This window comes from Melozone crissalis, unplaced genomic scaffold, assembly GCF_028551555.1.
Source record: "Melozone crissalis strain CALT ecotype California unplaced genomic scaffold, PUWL_Pcris_2 ptg000034l_1, whole genome shotgun sequence".
Classification (NCBI taxonomy): domain Eukaryota; kingdom Metazoa; phylum Chordata; class Aves; order Passeriformes; family Passerellidae; genus Melozone; species Melozone crissalis.
The window spans coordinates 1559617-1578030 of NW_026535812.1; the positions used below are offsets into that span (position 1 = coordinate 1559617).

Genomic DNA, 18414 nt, shown 5'->3' on the forward strand with positions numbered 1-18414 from the left:
GGGACAGTGTCACAGAGTGTGTCACAGTGTGCCAGCCCAGGGACAGTGTCACAGAGTGTGTCACTGTGTCCCAGAGCAGGGACAGTGTCACAGAGTGTGTCACTTCCCTTGATGCCTCAAGGAGCTGGAGCAGAGGCTGGAAGGAGTTCAGAGCAATAAAGTGCAGATTTATTGATATTTACTGAGGTGCCTTCAGAGGCCTCACCCTGGCAGTACCAGAGGCACAGTCCTGGCTCTGCCCTGGGGGCTCCAAGGTGGGAGCAAAAGAACCTGGTCATGAAATCTTACATTTTTATATTATACCATTTTATACCATATATTATATATGGTTTTTGTCCATTTACATATAGGAGTTAACTGCCCAATTAACAGCTTCAAGTGATGAAGTTTCATCCCCTTGCTTGCCTGCCCACCCTCCTCTTCTCACATTGTTCATGCTTTGGGCCTGAAGTTTGAGGAGATTGTCCTTGAGTCCCCAGCTGGAATAGGATTGTTTTGTCTCCAGCACCCTGTGCAAGGATCCCAGTGACACTTAAATAAAGCTAAGAGCTGGACACCAACACAGAACAGGAACACTTAAATCCCAAGGTGTCACCCTGAGGGCCAGCAGGGGAAGTCACAACTCCAGCAGCCCTTGGGCTCAGCAGTGACACTGATTCTCACTGCCTGCTGCCCCTTCCTGCCACAGCTGGGCCCTGAGCTCCCAAACAGCACAGGATGGGTTTGTTTAGATTCAGTGATTATGTGGGCAGCTTCTCCTCCTTTGAACTCATATCTGCCTTGGCATTTGTAAAGATCCCTGCAATAGGAACAGAATAGCATTACAGGGAACAGAATCATGTCAATGGCAGCTCCCAGAACAGGGAGCTGTAGCCAGTAGGTGAACAAGTCCTGCTTGTGGCTTCCTTTGCCTGTTAGAACTCTCCATGCACTGCAGTTTCCCAGTGACAAGTTTGTCTTTTTGCATGTTCACCCCAGCTGGGGGTGATTGTGGCTCACAAAGAGCTGAGGGCTCCTCACACCTGGCCTGGAAAGGGTCCATTGGCCAAGGGAGAGCAGAGTAGCTCCATCCTACCCATTCCAACAGATCGCTTTGTGTTAATACTGATTCTCTTAGCTCACTGCCCTTCAAAACTACCTAATGGGAACTATTTCCATTAGCCAAAAGGGAAACTTTGCAATTTCACTCCCACATAGAAATAAATCTCTGCCAGCTGTTTCGAAAACATCATTAGTCTTATCTTCCTTTATTCTCAACATGAAGCATTCCAATGCCATTATAATAATTTTTTTAAAGAAAATACATATTTTTTTAAATTGAAGTTCTGCATTTACCTCATGGTCCTGACACAAAAACTTTTTTTTAAAGTTATTTTAAAGTTATTTTATTTTATTTTTTAAATTTTATTTTATAAAATACTCACATGTAATTTACCTTTCAAAGCAAGAGGATGGTACCATATACCTTAACAGTACACCTGAAATGGGTTTCAAATTATTATTTAGGCATTTATCAGATCCTTTAAGAAGGGCTCTGAAAGAAACCTTATCCATTGGGAGAGAAAAAGAATATAGAGCCCACACCTAGAAATTCTTGTTTTTGAGAAACCTCACTGAGGAATGTTCTAAACTTAACTAATCAATAACCTTGTGTGTATGTATATTTTTATATCTGTGCATGTATATATATATATACACACACACTTTCACTTAAACATGAGATAAAATATAACTCAACAGATAAGAACAAGGAGGATATTCAGAAACATGAGATAAAATATAACTCAACAGATAAGAACAAGGAGGATATTCAGAACAATTGTGCACTCAGCTGCCTTTAACACTTGATTTTCCTCCTCTTCTATGACCACTTGCCAGCCCTCACCCTGCTGGAGGCCACAGAGTGCAGGAATCAGCTGCACTGGGGTGATGCATTAGAGCATCCATAAGCACTCCCTGGGATACAGCACAACTTGGAAATGGCTCAATTACTTCAGCAAAGCAATTACTCTGTACTCCATGGCAAAAAGGGGAAAAAAAAGGTTTATCTGAGCTCTTATGAGCCAACATCATAGTCCAGGGAATCTCTTGCTCCTTGGCTAGCAGGGACTGAGAATAACAGCAGCAAAGCTGTCTCTCTACCTGTTCAGGCAAATACACCCCCAGGGATATTTGTAGTAAGAGCTGCCAACACTTGGATGTTCACACAATGTAATCCAAGCCACTAACCAGGTGCAAACCATGTTCCTCTCAGCTTACACCAGCTACTGTCTCACTTTCAAGTGCAGGCACACACTCCTAGGAGCAGCTTTTTGAGAATGGCACAGCCACTGAAGGCACTCAGCATCCAAGACAGCCCATCCTGAGACTCTGGCCCTGCTCAGACCAATGTCCTGTGCAGTCCAGCACACTCAGCTCGTCCCTGGCACCTTTAAACAAATCACTGAACAAGTTATTGGTTTAACAAACACCAGGCCACAAAAGGATTATGAGATGAGACAGGATTCTAATTAAATGAGAAGCCTCCACAGATAGTTACTGACACTCAGAAGAAGGCTATATTTCTCTAATCCTTCAAAGACACTTCTCGTGGTCCAGAAGAATTGGAGAACAAGACCTTAGTAGGGAATAAGCTCAGTTAGAAACAAGCTTAGTCATTTAAAGGCCACATCCCAATGGCAAAGGACAGGCAGGACTGTTCCCTACATTGTTTAACTGAACTAATTGCTAAGCAGCCATGGCAAAGCTGCATCTTGTGTAGGCAGCAAGTTCACACATCCTCTGTGACCACTGGGCACAGACACTTTGCCAGCCCATGCTCTCATCTATTTTTGCTGGGTTTTTTACCTACATGAACCAGACACAGATAACACAAATGAAAAGGAATGGCCAAGTTTCTGCCAGCCCTTGGGTGTCTGCCTAAAGGCAGAGAAGGAAGGAAGAGTCAGGTAAGCTCCATGGCAGTTCCTCATTCCCCTTCCCTTCACTCTCTTGGGCCATGCTGGTTTCCTGCTGCAAGGGCTGTGATGCTGCAGCACTGAAATCAGGTGCCTTAAAGCTGCTTCACATCCATGCAGGAAAATAGCAGCAATTGAAGCTGGGATAAATCCCAGGAAAGTGCTGGTCTGAAAAGACTACTCTAAATGTAAGTGAATCTTTGAGAAAATACAGCCTTAGAAGTTGTCATATTCCTCAGCAAAGGGAACAGTGATCACAACATAAATGTTCTTCATGGGAGCTGTTTTGAAGGCAGAGAAGGCAAAGGATGAGGATGGTGTGCCTGTGACACCTGGGGAAGTATCACAGGCAGTGTTCCAAAGATTTATCTTTCCTTGCTGCAAACACAGCATCAGCAAAGATGGGAATGTTTATTTCTGATAGTCACAGGTGCTAATCTGTGCCTCACAGGGACATGAGAATAAGCATTTACTCCTTTTGAAACAACACAAGAAAATCTCAAGGGAAAATCGACTAGAACCACCCCCAATACATTAACATGTAATTAGAACTCCAAAGTAGCTGAACTTACAAAATCTGGTTCTGCTGCAAACAGAGGTACAGAAACCTGATTAGACTTCCTACTTATATTAACACTGGTTTTATTCCCTTTAATGGAAAACATTATGCTAGAGGATACTTTTCACTGAAAAAACCATTTCTGTAAGTGTACTAAATGTGTTAGGTGGCCAAGTTTACACACAGTTAGCATTGACTGAGATTCCCTTTACTGGAATGAACTCAACCACTTACTAATATAGATGTCCTCACTATTTGAATGTGATGCCAAGTCACAGTTCAGCAACACTCAACACTACTTGGAAGATGTATTTTCAACTAAGAAATATTTACTTAAGCTTTAGGGCACTAAAAAAAGCTCATCTAAGAGATGTGCATCTTGTAATTCTTCCTCAAAAGTTCAGGATTGCCCTTAGGTTTAACCTCACCATACAGTCACCATCACAAATTAATCTACACAGAGGAAAAAAATCAAGGTGAATTTAGCATGGATTATTGTTTGTTTGCTCTTAAATCCATTTATTATTGTTCAGAAGATGAGTGGGAGTTATTCTGAACGTGACAGGAGATATATAAGGGAACACATGGGACATGTTAGAGTGCAAGCAATGAATCCAGCTGAAATATCATAGCTCAGGATTTGCCAAGGCAATGGTGCAACACAAACTGGGGATGCTGCACTGGATGCTCTGAGGCACTCACTTTTTTCCCTTCCTGCTCTCCTTTGGATGCATTCTGAAGCAATTTGAACCTTAAATCAATCTCCCCTTGTGTGACCTCTAACTCTTGCTGACTGAGTGACCCTAGAGAAAGAAGGATCAGTGGAATTATGCACTGCAGCCCATGAACACAGCTGAAGACATCAGTACCAAAAAGACAGGGCTAGGGGAAGAAAAAGGAAAAAGAAAAGGCTCAAAAGAAAATGTCTTGCCAAACAAGAAAGACTCAAAGCATTTGCCACAGCTCTATTACTGGCTCTCTCATCAGCCACAACAATGAAATGAATGACTTGGAAAAAACCTTCCTAAAAAACCCACAATTTTCTTTTTAAGCTCTGAATGAAGGAAAAAAACCCTCCACACCCATGCTTCATGTTTTCTTGTTTGTTTAAAGGCCATATTCCCAAGGGCAGGAGATGAGCATATCTGCATATTAGGAGCCACAAATCTTGCAGAGGCTCACTGAAGTGGAGCCTGTACAATTAAAGTGCTACATGTGCACAAATAGAGGATCCCAGGGAAACTATGGCAACCACTACTCCTCCAGGTTGTGATTCCCCCTTTGTCCCTACCTTTCTCTGCTCTTCCAGTCCTTCCCAACTTGGACAAGAAAAAGAATAAACAGAAGTGTTAATGAGCTTGGGATTGGACCTGCAACAAAGGAGCTGGAGCGGCAAAGAGAGCTGCTCACAGGCTTGAATCTGGAAACATCCTAAAGGAAAAACTTTTCAGTGGAGTTGTACAGCAGTGATGAATGGGATACAGGCAGCCATGGGGTACAAAGTCCTGCCTAGGAAAGCAGGGCTAGAGCACCCAGAGTGCCACTGAATCACTGGCTGGAGCACTGGCACTAGAAGTGACTTTTAATCTGGATGCCTTATGGGGTTTTGGCCAGCTGAGATACTTACAGCTCCATTTTCAGAATTGCTCAGCCACCTCAGCTCCCAGTTCTTTTCTCTCAGGGGACCTGCACCGGACTCGGACACTGCCCATAAGTATTTAAAAATAGCAAGGATACTGTCTAAGTATCAAATATACCTTTTTATCTATCCTAAATCATGCTTTGAAAGTCTTTTGGGCCCCTGTGAGGGTTACTGATGTTTGCAAAGTCCTCTGGCATTCTCAAATGGAGAGCCTGGTAGAAGAGTAAAGCACTCCTTATTTCCATTTTATTTATTTCATTCCTTATTTTCATGTTTATGTTTAGCTTCAGGGAGAAGGGCCTTCTCATGTAAGGTAGTGTTTATTGACATTTAGACCAGAAATGCCACTGATACTAAAAAACAGTTCATTTTTTTCACTTCCTATAAGCCTGAACCATGGGGTTTTTTGCATAGTTGTATTTCAAGCAGCATTTGCACAGAAGTTTATGCTGTAACAACAGGTCTTTTCTCTTTCAACTGTCACATTTAGCCTCCCCTCTTGATCAATATATTACAACAAGGCCAACCCCAAACCAAAAGGAATTGTATATTTCATTACTGACTGCAGAGGAAGATAACGAACCAAAGACAGTTTTTGCTCCTGTGAACCTCAGAAAACTCTGTCTTTTCTACACAGGGGATGTCAGTTTGTATTTCTGAAATCACACACTGTCAAATGTATGCATACATAAGCACACATACATCTCTGCCTCTTCACTTCCTTGGAATCTAAATTATCTAAAAGAAAAACTCCAATGGATGCATTCCAATCGTACCTCCCACCTTCTTTTCACCTCCACACTTCAGTCATTTAAATCTGGTTCATTTCTAATTTCCCTGAAGTCTTAGACAGCAACAGACTTGGGATAAAGGCCCCTAAAGAAAAAGTGATGTACACACAGGGGAAAAAAGCAAAACCCTCTCTGCCAAGTGCACCTGTGCAGCCTTAAGGACATGCAGAATCCCTTTCAGACAGGGAGAGGGACTGACTCATCCCTCAGACCTTTTTTAATGAAACTTTTTAGTGTTTCCATACAGTCTGTACTCTTTTCCCCCCTAACTCCTCGATGTATCCCATGGAAAGATGCTGGAGGCTCCCTGCTCCTCTGAGGAGAGGACATTGCCACACATTTTAGTTGCTGCTTCTCTCATGCATTGCCAGCTGCTACTGCTCCTGCTGGGTTGGTTGGTTTTTTTTTTTATTTCTTGGGTTTTCTGTTTGGGTTTTTTTGGTTGGTTTAAACAGTGTATTAAATTTCACCATTCAAAAATGTTACTTAGCACAAGCTTTTAAGAAATCCTGCCTCACTCCTCAGACGGGCAATTGATGGTGGAGAGGAGCAGTTCTGCCACAACTTCCTAAGTTTAAGCCAAAGGAGAATTCTGACAGAGAAGAATCAAAACAAAATAAATTCCTCCTAGTGATCCATTTTTCTCAAAGTTTAATCCTAATTCTGACCTCAATTGTGTTAGTAGTTAGAGACAAACTGCTCAGAAATCTTTTACCAGGAGAAGACACCTACCACACAGGCAGCAAGGAGTCTGAAACGCAGTGATCTGCTTTTATTATTGTATTTATATATCAATACTGTAATTATGAAACTTGATTTGGTTTCTCCCTGTCCTCAGTCTATCTCCATACCATTTTCTGTTCCATTTCTTCACGTCTCTGTATTTCCTGCTAAATGCGTGCAGCATCCACAAAATGACACCATGCCTCACAGCCTTGGGAGCAAGACTTGTGGAAATGAAGGAGCATTTAGAAAAACAGACTCAATTTCAGAGCCTGCTTCTTCCATCAACCTCACTTCTTGTGTATCACTGTACACCATTTGTTTCAAGTGACCTGATTAAGCCCAAGAATGCTTCCAGGGAGGGCAGCTGGCAGCAAACCCTGGGACACAGAGGGGATGGAGCCACTGCTGCAACCCCACACAACTCTGAGCAGAGTTTGCACAATGACCCTGTGCCACACACTTCATGCCAATGTCAGAACATGCTGGGGTTAACCTGCACTCCCAGTTACAGGAGCAAACAGCCAGCAGATGTAACTGAGAATACAAAAGCACATCATCTTGTACCTGCAGCCCAGGTCTTCCCCCAGAACAGCACCAATGGCTTGATCTCTCAGCTTTTTCCTGTCCCTGGACTCTGAGGATGTGCTGTGCTTTTGGCCACTGGAAGGTAGGTGTGCAGGGTGGAAATCAGGGAGACTGGGCACCCTGCTGTAGCCCTCTCCTGTGTGGTTGTGCAGTTACTCGCACTTCAGCACAGACTCCAGAGCTGCAATGGAGATTTTATTAAACAGCTCTGAATCTACAGCAGCAGATGGAATGATAAAACCTTCCAATAATTAAAAGTACACACAACTAAAGCAGATTACACAGAACTGCACCCTAAATTCTTCCCAAGCCTTGATTCTAGCTGGTAGCACTGAGTATTTTTACTAAGGAAATGGCTGTCACTGGTGGCCTTGAAGGCACTTGTCTGAATTTATCTAAGAGAGGAACTAATTTACTGCAGCTCTATTAAAAATCTCTCTAAACAGCAACAGCTGAACAGCTCAGCAGCCATTGGCCAGTAACATCATTGCCAGGATCCTTTGCTAGGATTAGTTGGGAATGAGAAAGCTTCTTTACTATGCTTGCAGTTCAAACATTCAAACCCTAAACAGGCACATCAGTAACTAAAAACCAGAATGCCAGACCCAAACAGGCTAAGCCAGAACAGGTCCAGGCTACATGAACATGCCTCCAAGATCTCTGGTTCAGAAAGACATTAAATAATGGATGGGAAAGCAAAAGTGAACTTGAGCAGCTGGCTCAGGGAACTGCCTTCCCTCTTTCAGTGCACAGCACTACCTCGCTCTCATTTGCTGCACAGCACTTGCCTGGGCATTTTCTAGAGGCAGTGATACTCTGCACTGGAATTTACACAGAGAAATATCAACTCTATGTGATTACTCTGAAATGAGAAATGTTCCAATAGGCAAGGACAGCTGTAATCAGGTAGAAGCCTACACACTGTTTCCAAAGCCATTAAAACCCTATTTCTTCCCTCCTGACTTAAGAAGTCTATTAAGGGTCTGTGCTGTTTTGGTTTAGGTTTAAGTCTGCAGAGGGTATAGCTAGCAAACACTGAATGCTTTGGTTGTCTCTCCAGATGAAGATACTGCATTTCCAAATTATATGCTTTTTCCAGAAGGTTTGGTTCGGTTCCTCAAGGTCAGTGCAATATCACCGAGCAGTTAAAAAAAAAACAAACAGGAAAAAAGAAAAAGGAGATAAGAGCCCCTTACCTGTGGCAGAGTGCAGACTCTCCAAGCTCCAGTACCTGGACAGGACGCCTCTCATGCCACCACCACCACACACCACCCCGCTGCTGTCTGAATCCGAGCCCGGCGAGAGCCCGGAGCTGCCGCTGCTGCTGCAGTTCTCGGCACTGTGAGCCCCGCTGGACTCGCTGGGGCACTGCTGGGTCCTCATGCGGGCGAATGCCAGGGGGAGCCGGTGGCTCCAGGGGGCTGCGGCGGGGAGCGGGCAGGGCACAGGGAGCGGGCAGGGCAGGGAGAGCGGGCAGCGCTCTGCGGAGCCCTCAGAGGGCAGCGGGAGCGGGCAGCGCTCTGCGGGGAGCGAGAACCGCTCTGCGGAGCCCTCAGAGGGCAGCGGGAGCGGGAACCGCTCTGCGGGGAGCGAGAACCGCTCTGCGGAGCCCTCAGAGGGCAGCGGGAGCGGGCAGTGCCGGCGGAGCTCTGCGCTGGGTGCCGAGGCTCCGGCGGAGCCCTCACAGGGCAGCGGGAGCTCTGCGCTGGATCCCTGGCAGCGCCGGCGGAGCTCTGCGCTGGGTGCCGAGGCTCCGCTCCGCTCGCCTCGGTGCATCCTGACATCATAGGGGTCCGCTAAGGAGGCTCCCTCCGAGGCGGCTCCGCTGCGCTCGGCCGCAGCTTCCAGCGGCTGATTTTTATTCAAGCCGATTGCAAGGCATTAAGGAAGCAAGGGGTGAGACAGAGATCTCTCCTCCTAATTTAGCAGGACTGTCAGATTAAAAATAAATACGTGGAAATAGTAGAATTTCATGCGTTTTAAAAATGCCCGAGTGAGAGAGACCTTGTGTTATCTGCTTCCCCTGAGAACTTAGAAAGGATTTAACATATAAACTAATCGTGTTTAGAGCTGGCTGTGGCTGCTGCTATTTAAAAACTATTTTTGTAAGTACTCGGAAAAAGAATTCAAAATGAAATTAAAGCCAGAAAAACACAGATTGAGATTTGGGAAGATTGCAGCTGGGAGTTTTGAAAAATCATTCAGCATCCACTCCCAGACTGCAGACCTGGTATGATCCCTATTTCCATGTGTAATCTTTGCAAGAGACCTCAGTCCCAAAGCATCCCTGACTACCATTTACCAGAAAGTTTTATATTCTCATTACCTAAGAGGAGAATCCCTGTATCCCTGTAAGAAGGATCTTGAAAGAATCCCAGTTTCCTGGGAATGCAGAAATACCTGTACACTCTAACAACAGCTTTGAGGCACCACAGAGATTTTGTAATAAAGGACATTCCTGGGCTGCCACTCTGCTCAAAGACCTTGCAGACAGCGGATTTGCCAAACTACCAAAATAATTTAAGAGTAGCCACATGGTTTGCACCCTGTGCAGCAGAAAAGTGTGTGAGACCAGAACTAGCTTGGTTCAGTGTGGGATTACCCAGGCCAGGTGAAAGTTTAGCCAGGTGAGACTGCAAGTAGGGTTGGACCAAAGCAAAGGAGGAGATCAGCTCCCCCAGCACATGTGGGAGAGGGACAGCCCCAAAGGAAAACCCCACACTGCTCCTGTCACATGGAGAGTGAACGGGGCTCCAGACACCCAAATCCAAACCCAGGAGCCCAATTTCACACAAGAACTGAAAATGCTTATTTTACAATTTGTCTGTAAGGCGGCTCTTTGCAAAGTAAATAAGGCCATCACAGCTTGTTGCAATAGAGACCCCTTTGAGTTGCCTCACTATCCATGCCGTAGCAGAGTTATTTCAGTGCAGGAAGACTTCTGGTTTACTGAGTATTTCCTAAAAGGAAAAAAACGTCACACTCCATCACTGGAGAATATCACAAAGCAGCCAATAATGCTGAACCAACTTAAATATTTCAGCTATTCTTCAAAAGAATGGTCTCTATAGCAGTAAAAAGTAAAAAGAAAATTACATTTCTGGTGATCTGTAACAAAATAATTCCTTCAATTATCTTCTGAATGAACCAAATTATCAAATACTTTCTAACAGAGAAATGGAAGTGTGTTCTTGATTTGAGTGCAGAGGAACTCTTCTGCATTGATCTGGTTCTTCCAGAACTGCCTGCATTCAAGTACATCTGGAGAGAAACTCCTCTTGATCACAATAATCAGGGGAAGGTAAATTAAACACTGACAACAAAGACAAATGCAGCTGTTCTGTGGATTTGGAGAACAAGGCACTGAGAAGAAGAAAGTTACAATTCAGTCCTAATTATCCTTATGTATGTGTGGCTGTTGTAGGAATGCACTGGAGAGGAATTTTCTGATAGAATGGAAAGAAGAAAAATTCTACACAGCCAAATTGTGGAAAGTAAAAATTTTGTCAGAGCTCAACCTATCATAGAGGGGTTCCACCAACTACAGATTTTCTTGTTCTTGTTGTTGTTGTTGTTGTTGTTGTAAAATCTACATGGAGATTTTCTTCTGTGACATTAGAGAAGAAGTTATCTAAGGTTGATGTAGCAGTAATTCCAAATAAAGATTAAGAATCTCACTGCACAGCCTGGTAAATATTGCCAAGCTAGCCTTGGAAAACCTGATCCTAAATATCTGCTGGATTTTTTAGCCTCTGCTGGGTTCTCCTGTAATCTTGTAGCTTTGAACAGTGATTACAAGAATCATTCAGGATTTCCTAGGACCTTCTTCCTCTCTGTTTGCCACACAGAAGGTTTTTATTGGTATGCTAAATCTTTCACCTCAGTAGCTAATACAGACAATCCCACTCAACTTACTAAGACAAATTTCAGGGACTCAGCCACTACCAGGCTCTGCTTTTAAGACTGGATGAAACCCTTTGAGTGAGCACATTATCAAAGACCTCACAGAGGGCAAATGTTTGTGGCTGTGGTTAAACAGAACCAAGACTGACATAGTGGGTCTAATCTTTCTGTGATTAAGAGACAAAGTGAAAAGTATACAGTAGGCAATGTGATTATATTTTAGCCACTTAAATTCAATTATACTCCTCTAGTTAATGGGGATGGAACAGACATTTCATGCTACAGCTACCATGATGCACTTCTGGGAACTTGCATACCACTTTCTTCAAGAGCTAAAATGACAAAAATGGAATAAATAACTCTGCTTGCTATTTTGCTGAACTACAGGACTGCTAAATATTTATAAGACATAATGAAGTCCTGTTATTGAGCTAATATTTTCCCTCTTGAACAGATTTCTCCAGTGGCTGTCAAACATCTTCACATTAACTGTTGCCAAGTGTGAGTTTAACAGCACATCTATAGCTGGGAAAAGAAGATGAAAGATGTCCACATGATGTTGAATAAACAAACAGTCCCTTTGCCTCTGAGAAATACTTTCCACTACACCAGGGAGGCTGGAGGATAACTCAGTATCACTAAGTGGTCACTGTTTTCCAGACTGTCCACAAAAGATTCAGCCCTTGAGAACTTGGCCTGCCTATTCTTGTTGCAGGATTTCCAAGGCCACCAGTATGTTCCTCATCAGCACACATCACTCACAGGGAATTCGTGTCTCTCTGCTTGGCACAGCCAGCCACAGCTCTGTGGTCTCAGGGCATCTCTTGTAGATATCTGATAGAAAATTCAAAGATCTGAGGCCGTTCCAATCTGACAAGACACGTGGAAAGTTGCCAAAAAGATTTGATCTGCATTTAGATAATGGTTTAAAATAATATAGGTATGAGATTTGTTCTAGCACAGCTACAAACCTATCTTGTAATACACAGGTTGCAGGTTCCTCCCTCTATGAGGTCCATGGTCCTGTGTGTGCCCCTGTCCCAGTCCAAAAGTTTCAGAGTATCTGAGAGGCAGACTGAGGGAAACATCTGGGAAAGGGTGACAAGCTGGCACAGGAATAGAGAAGTGTGTGCCTGAGAGGCATGGACAGAGCGAGAGCAGGGATGTCAAGAAACCCCAGTTCTCAGGCAATTACCTGTGTCTGTCACTGTGTCACCTTGTGATTGCCTCCTGCTGGAAAGTCCCTAAGGAAAAGCTCAGAAATGGCAGCATCTGCCCTCAATGTTCCCTCTGCTCTAGTCCCATGGGCTGGTAGCTCTCACAGCCAGAACTGCCCCTCTCTGGCTTCAGCCTCGTTGCAGCTACATTCTCACAGCTGCAGCCACTGTCCAAACAGCTTCCCAGCAACATCCCCAATTTTAGGCAGTCTTCAGTCTATAAATAAACAAAACATCAGACTCAGGAGAGATGAGGATGGAGAAAATAGGTCTCATAGCCTAATAGACAAACATGCTGGTCCGCTGCTTTAACCCAAAGCCTCGTTATCCTGCTACTGCTCACTCCAGTACATATTAGGCCCTTTCTCCCACCCCTTTCCTGGTGCAATACCTGTGTCAAAAGGTCTTCAGAGGCTGCTAAAAAGCAGAAAAGTATTCCCATACCTACTTTATGAAGTGGCTTGCTTCCTAACCTGGCAGTAAGGAACAGACTGAAGAGTACAAATGAAGATTTGGGAGTACCCAGACAACCAGAAAAGCAGGAGACTGAGGGGAGACCTCGTGGCAGTCAGACTTTGTTGCAAGGGGAAGCAGAGGGACAGACAATGATCTCTCCTCTCTGGCAGTCGGTGACAGGACTCAAGGGAATGGCCTCAAGTTGTGTCAGGGGAGGTTTAGTTTGGATATTAGGAAAAGGTTTTTTCACTTTTTAGAAGGTGGTTTGATACCAGGACAGTGGTCCCAGCACCAAGCCAGCCAGAGTCCAAGAAGCATTTTCACAAAGCCCTCAGACACACGGTGTGGCTCCTGGGGACTGCCAGGAGTTGGATTTGATGATGCTTTTGGGTCCCTTCCAAACCAGAATGTTCTGTGAACTAAAGGGGAAAGACACTCGGTATTCACCAACACTCCCTGCTGAAGCGTGTGTGCAGCCAAGAAAGCTGTCCCATACCATTCAGGTGTTCTGATGTTTGAACAGGACGGTGAAGCTCGCTGCCCTGGGGTGCCCGCGTGTGCTGGAGGGGGCCGAGCCGCACCCTCCCAACGGGGGCTCCGCTGGGCCCGGCACAGCCCAGCCCAGCCCGGGCACAGCCCAGCCCAGCCCAGCCCAGGCACAGCCCAGCCCAGCCCGGGCACAGCCCAGCCCAGCCCAGCCCGGGCACAGTCCGGCCCAGCCCGGGCACAGTCCGGCCCAGCCCACCACATTTAGGGGCTGGGAAGAGCAGCCCTATGAGGAACCCCTGAGGGAGCTGGGGGTGCTCAGCCTGCAGAAAAGGAGACTCAGGGCTGCCCCCATCACTCTGCACAGCTCCTGAAAGGGGCCTGTGCTCAGCTGGGGCTGGGCTCTGTCTGCAGCAGCACTGACACAGCCAGAGCACACAGCCTCGAGCTGCACCAAGGGAAATACAGGTTGGATATTGGGAAAAAGTTTTTCACAGAAAGAGTGATAAAGCTCTGGAATGGCTGCCCAGGGAGGTGGTGCAGTCCCCATCCCTGGGGGTGTTTAACAAAGCCTGGATGTGGCACTGGGTGCCAGGGTTCTGTTGAGCTGCTGGGGCTGGGTTGGACTCGGTGATCTTGAAGGGCTCTCCCAACCTGGTCATTCTGTGATTCTGTGATTCCACAGCGGTCAGAGCCACCTGCCGGTGCCGCCCGGCTCCGCAGGGCCTGTCCGGGCTGAGGCAGGGGCGGGCAGGGCCTGTCCCCCTGCGGGCCCGGCTCTCACCCTGCCCGTCCCTGCCAGCGGGGCACACGGCAGTGAGAGCGGGGGATCCGATTGCCGAGAGAGCCGGGACGGACACAGCACATCCAGCGTTAAAATGAAATTTCTCTGCTCTCATGCTGTTACAACAAAATGCACCCAGGATAGCCAGGCTGTCCTCAGCTCTTGACTCAGCCCCGGGTAGGTGCATGACAGAGTCCGAGAGCTGTGCATGGCACATTTTGGGCTGCGACCATCCCAGCCATCATTTCACACTGCAAAACTAGAGAGGTCTCCATCCTCCATCCCTCCCAATCTCTGCAGCAATCTCTCCCACTTTGGGAGTGGGAAATGTATCCGTATTTTCAACATGGAAGTATCTAGTAGCACTGGATATTGCATAGTACTTTTATATCCACTGTCTTTTATGACTACAGCATAGACTGGGATCATTAATACAAGCAGCTGCAGCTTTGGAGTTAGAAATCTTAAAATTAGATTAAATTAATTGACTATTTTATATTTATTTTACATGCCCTACAGCTCTGTCAAAAACAACAGGTATTACAACAAATCTGTACAAGAAGCAAAGAAGGCATTCTGCTGCCTCAAGGACATAGCCAATCTTAAAACTGATCCATCAGCTTCAGAGTACTGCATTACTTCAGTAACTTGCAGTTTTCTTCTCATCCACATCCCACCACAGGCAGGACACGTGCCCACATTCATCTCCCCCAAAATGCTTCAAATGAAGCCCACATGCAGCAGCTAACAGAGATGGCTGTGGGAGAAGAACCTCTGCTTCCTCTCTCCATCAGTTTCCTTTCCCAGGAGCATGGTTTTGGTGGTAGAAAAATGATTCTGCTGGATTTCACTTGTTTTGCTACATTTACTCAGAAATTCTTAGGTCATGGTATGAAACTCACTTGTACCTATCTCAGGAATATTGTGTGAATCACAGATGATTCAGGTTGCAGGCCCCATTTCTAGACAGCACATAAACACCTACAGCACTGCCAGCTGGTCAGTCTGCATACATTTATTTCCCCTATTCACCCTCAGAAATTCATACATATTTTTTAACTCCCTCATGTCCCAGCTGGGAACTACCATGAAATTTGTCTCAGCTGTGACTCAGAATGTACTTCTATGACAGCAGTGCTCAGGGATTTCAGCTGATGTCAGAGATACACAGACAACTTGACAATGATGGCTTTCCATGTGGGATTTCCAAGGAGTAAAGCTACAGCTTTTTTAATTCAGCCAGGGAGCTGGTCCTAAGCATTGGGGCAGCACCAGATGCCTGTGACAGCAAATGATCAAAGCCCTGAGATCTGAGAGAGCAAAGGCAAGGCTCTAAACACCACAATAATAAATAGTTTTCTTATTTCCAGATCAAGCCTCATGACTGTGCAAGAGCTGCACTAAGTGTCAGAAAACAAACCAGTTTTGCTTGACAAAATACTATGACCATTCAACTCTGATGTAATTAGTAGAATGTTATTGTCCCTTAATTAGGTAACTAACTCCAGCAGGGTTTAATCGATGGTACAGAGACCTTCTGAGGCAGAAATGGCAGTTTGGCACCCAACTGTGGCTGGCTTTTCCTGGCTAGGCTCCTAAACACCAAACAACTCCTCTGCATTCTGTTTTCCTTATTCCAGCCCAAAGTGCTGTGATAGAGATATCAGCAGTGTTTGGGCAGGCACTGTCAGATGGAGAATTTAAAAACCTGGCAAAGATACATCTCACAGTTTAATAATCTGTGCAAGTTACATTTTAATTCTGAGAAAGTGTCAGTCATCGGAAATGAAGCAGACATGATACTTCATGTGCATTCCTCATGAAAACACAGCATACTTGTTCTTTAGGGGGATTTAAAGTACAGGAAACTTCTGTCTCTAGAGGCTCATTTAGTTGCTTTAGTGCCTAATTAGCAACCTGAGAGGAATCTCACCATACCCACTGTAGTGCTCTCCAGCAAACACAAGGCAGAGTCTATTTCATCAGCAGAAATCTAATTCAAGAGTGTGACAGAGGTGACATCATCATAGGTGGGACAGTTCTCACGAGACAACACAATGTTTCTCCATCAGGCACCCTGTTGTATTGCACTACATAGTTATTCAGTTATTTGCACTGGGTGTTTGGTAATTTGCACTGTTCACATGATTTGTATTCTGTCACCACAGGGCCTTCCCCCTTTTTCCGCATCAGTGTTGGGCCTCTCTGCCTGGGTTACCCCTCCTCTCACCCTCCTCACTTGGACCCCATTGGCTGTTGCCCCCTTCCCCTCAGCTCAAAATCCCCCCCTGGAGAAGGCAACACCCTCTTTTCCATCTGGGGGTCACCTGGATGATCTGGTGTCTCCTATCAAGGAAACAAATTTCGGACTTAATCCCCATGTGGAGAAGAGTGCTTCTCATCTTTTGCCTTTGTCCATGTGAGATCGTGTGGGCTGGGGTCCATAGCTGCTGGACAGGACTCAAACAGCCCAGCAGGCACGAATTCTTACAGCACACCATCATTGCAAGGAGTGATCTCTTCTTCACTAAAAAGCTGGCCATGCCTCTAAACAGCACCCTGCTCATCCGCTCAGGGAGAAAACAAACCCAAATATGAAAAGCACATGAAAGGTCCCACTCTAAAGCAGAGAAAGCATTTGAAAGATTCCACTCTAAAACAGATTTCTGCTGAGACATGGATGCAGCAATCATCATGGACAGGTTAGAAGGCTTATCACGCTCAGTAAAGCAGAGCTTCACTCTCTCCTGCCCCCACCCAGCCCAGCCCGGGGTACGCACCGGGAGCGGAGATGCGCCGCTTGCAGCCCACGCAGTCCAGGCCTGTCGGGGTGCTCTTGGAAAAGGAATGCAGCTTCAGGGGCAGGATGTCAAAGGCAACAGGAGATGTGATGGATGGACTTATCCCAGCCTGCAACAGGACAGGGCAACAAACATTCAGTTAAATGCCCAGCATTCACCCCAGAGCACCTCTTCCCACCTCTGATAGCTGCCCGTGTAAGAAAGCAGCATGTTAGTGGACACACATGGATGATTGTGGCTAGAAATGTTAGAAAACAGTGAGAAGGCAAGGAAAACTGCAAGGTGATAAGAACAGATTCATCCTTCACATACAGCCACACACACCTCCATTCACAGAAAGTTTTACTCCTCCCTATAAAGTGTTTCTGGTGGGGGATGGAGGTTAATATCACTACAAGGAGTCATCCCCTCAGCTACATAGCTGTTCCTGGAGCTTTGTGACTAATGGGTCCTCTTCTGGTATTTAACAGGAAAATAAAGCTTTTCTCTTCAAAGATTTATTGCTACCAGCCATACAGAGTGTGGATAACAACATTTTCTCTTCAGCTAGAGGTACTAGTAAGAATTCTCACACTCTCTTCTACCTGTCTGATTGATTTTTTAAAACTTACAGAATTTAATAAAACTTTGAAAACTCTATACCACTGCCAGATCTCATTGAATTACTAACTTTTGCTGGTTTAAAGGGGAAAACATAGAAGTACATACACATAGCTCATGGCCTCTAATACAGAATGTAGTAATTAAGGCATGCTGCAGGTATGCTTTTATCCCTTTTTCCTTTTCTCTCCAGTGGCTGCCACATGCAGAAAACAGCAGTGGCTGGGAGATCAGCTGGTCAGTAAGCACTGGTCCCACGGGCACAGCCAGTTTTTCATTTCTATCACTATTGCTCCTTCCTTTTTCCACTGATATTGAGTTACAACATATCCATCCTTCACTGAGCCAGGAACTTGAAATACGGAGATCTCTAGGGTGTTTCCCTCTCCCCACCACCACACAGCATGTCCTATCAGCAGAGTTTTGACCAGCCTTGATGCTGAAACCTCTCCTGATGATGGCCATTAGCCAAACCCTCCTTCCCAAACTAACCAGCACACAGTGCTCACACAGCTGAGAGTGCTGCTGCTCCATGCCTGCTTTGGTTTTCTATTCCTGGACTTAACTTTCCTAAAACAAAGAGAACACAAATCACCATCTCTTGAGGGATAGCATGAACCCTGTTCAAATTAAACTCAGCAGTGCCTGTTTCTCTAGAAAAGTCACGGCAAAGATCCAGTGGGAGCACACACTCTCCTGGCAACAGTGAAAATCAAGCTTACTGGGCCACAGCTCTGAAAATGTCAAGGGTGAAGTTAAGTTATTTACATGAAAGGTGGTTGAAAGCATTACTGTTCTGTTTAAGACTAGAAAGCAGAACCCTGGCCTAGGGCTGTTACAACTGCACGTTTTATTATTATTAATTGCTGGGACCTCAGAGCAAATTTTGGTACAGGCATCATTTGAT

The 18414-nt window shown here is 45.4% G+C and overlaps 1 protein-coding gene across 2 annotated transcripts in view; it reads right to left on the bottom strand.

The window, feature by feature from the left end:
* Positions 1-18414, bottom strand: part of ARHGEF4 (Rho guanine nucleotide exchange factor 4) — a 185002-nt gene that overhangs the window by 103099 nt on the left and 63489 nt on the right. Inside the window, exon 4 of one of the 2 annotated variants that reach the window (XM_054282755.1) lies at positions 16887-17016. In XM_054282755.1, coding sequence (XP_054138730.1) covers positions 16887-17016 — 130 coding nt within the window. Of the gene's footprint in view, positions 1-8456; positions 8793-16886; positions 17017-18414 lie in introns of those variants that run through there. The other variant, XM_054282756.1, reaches the window with a different exon arrangement.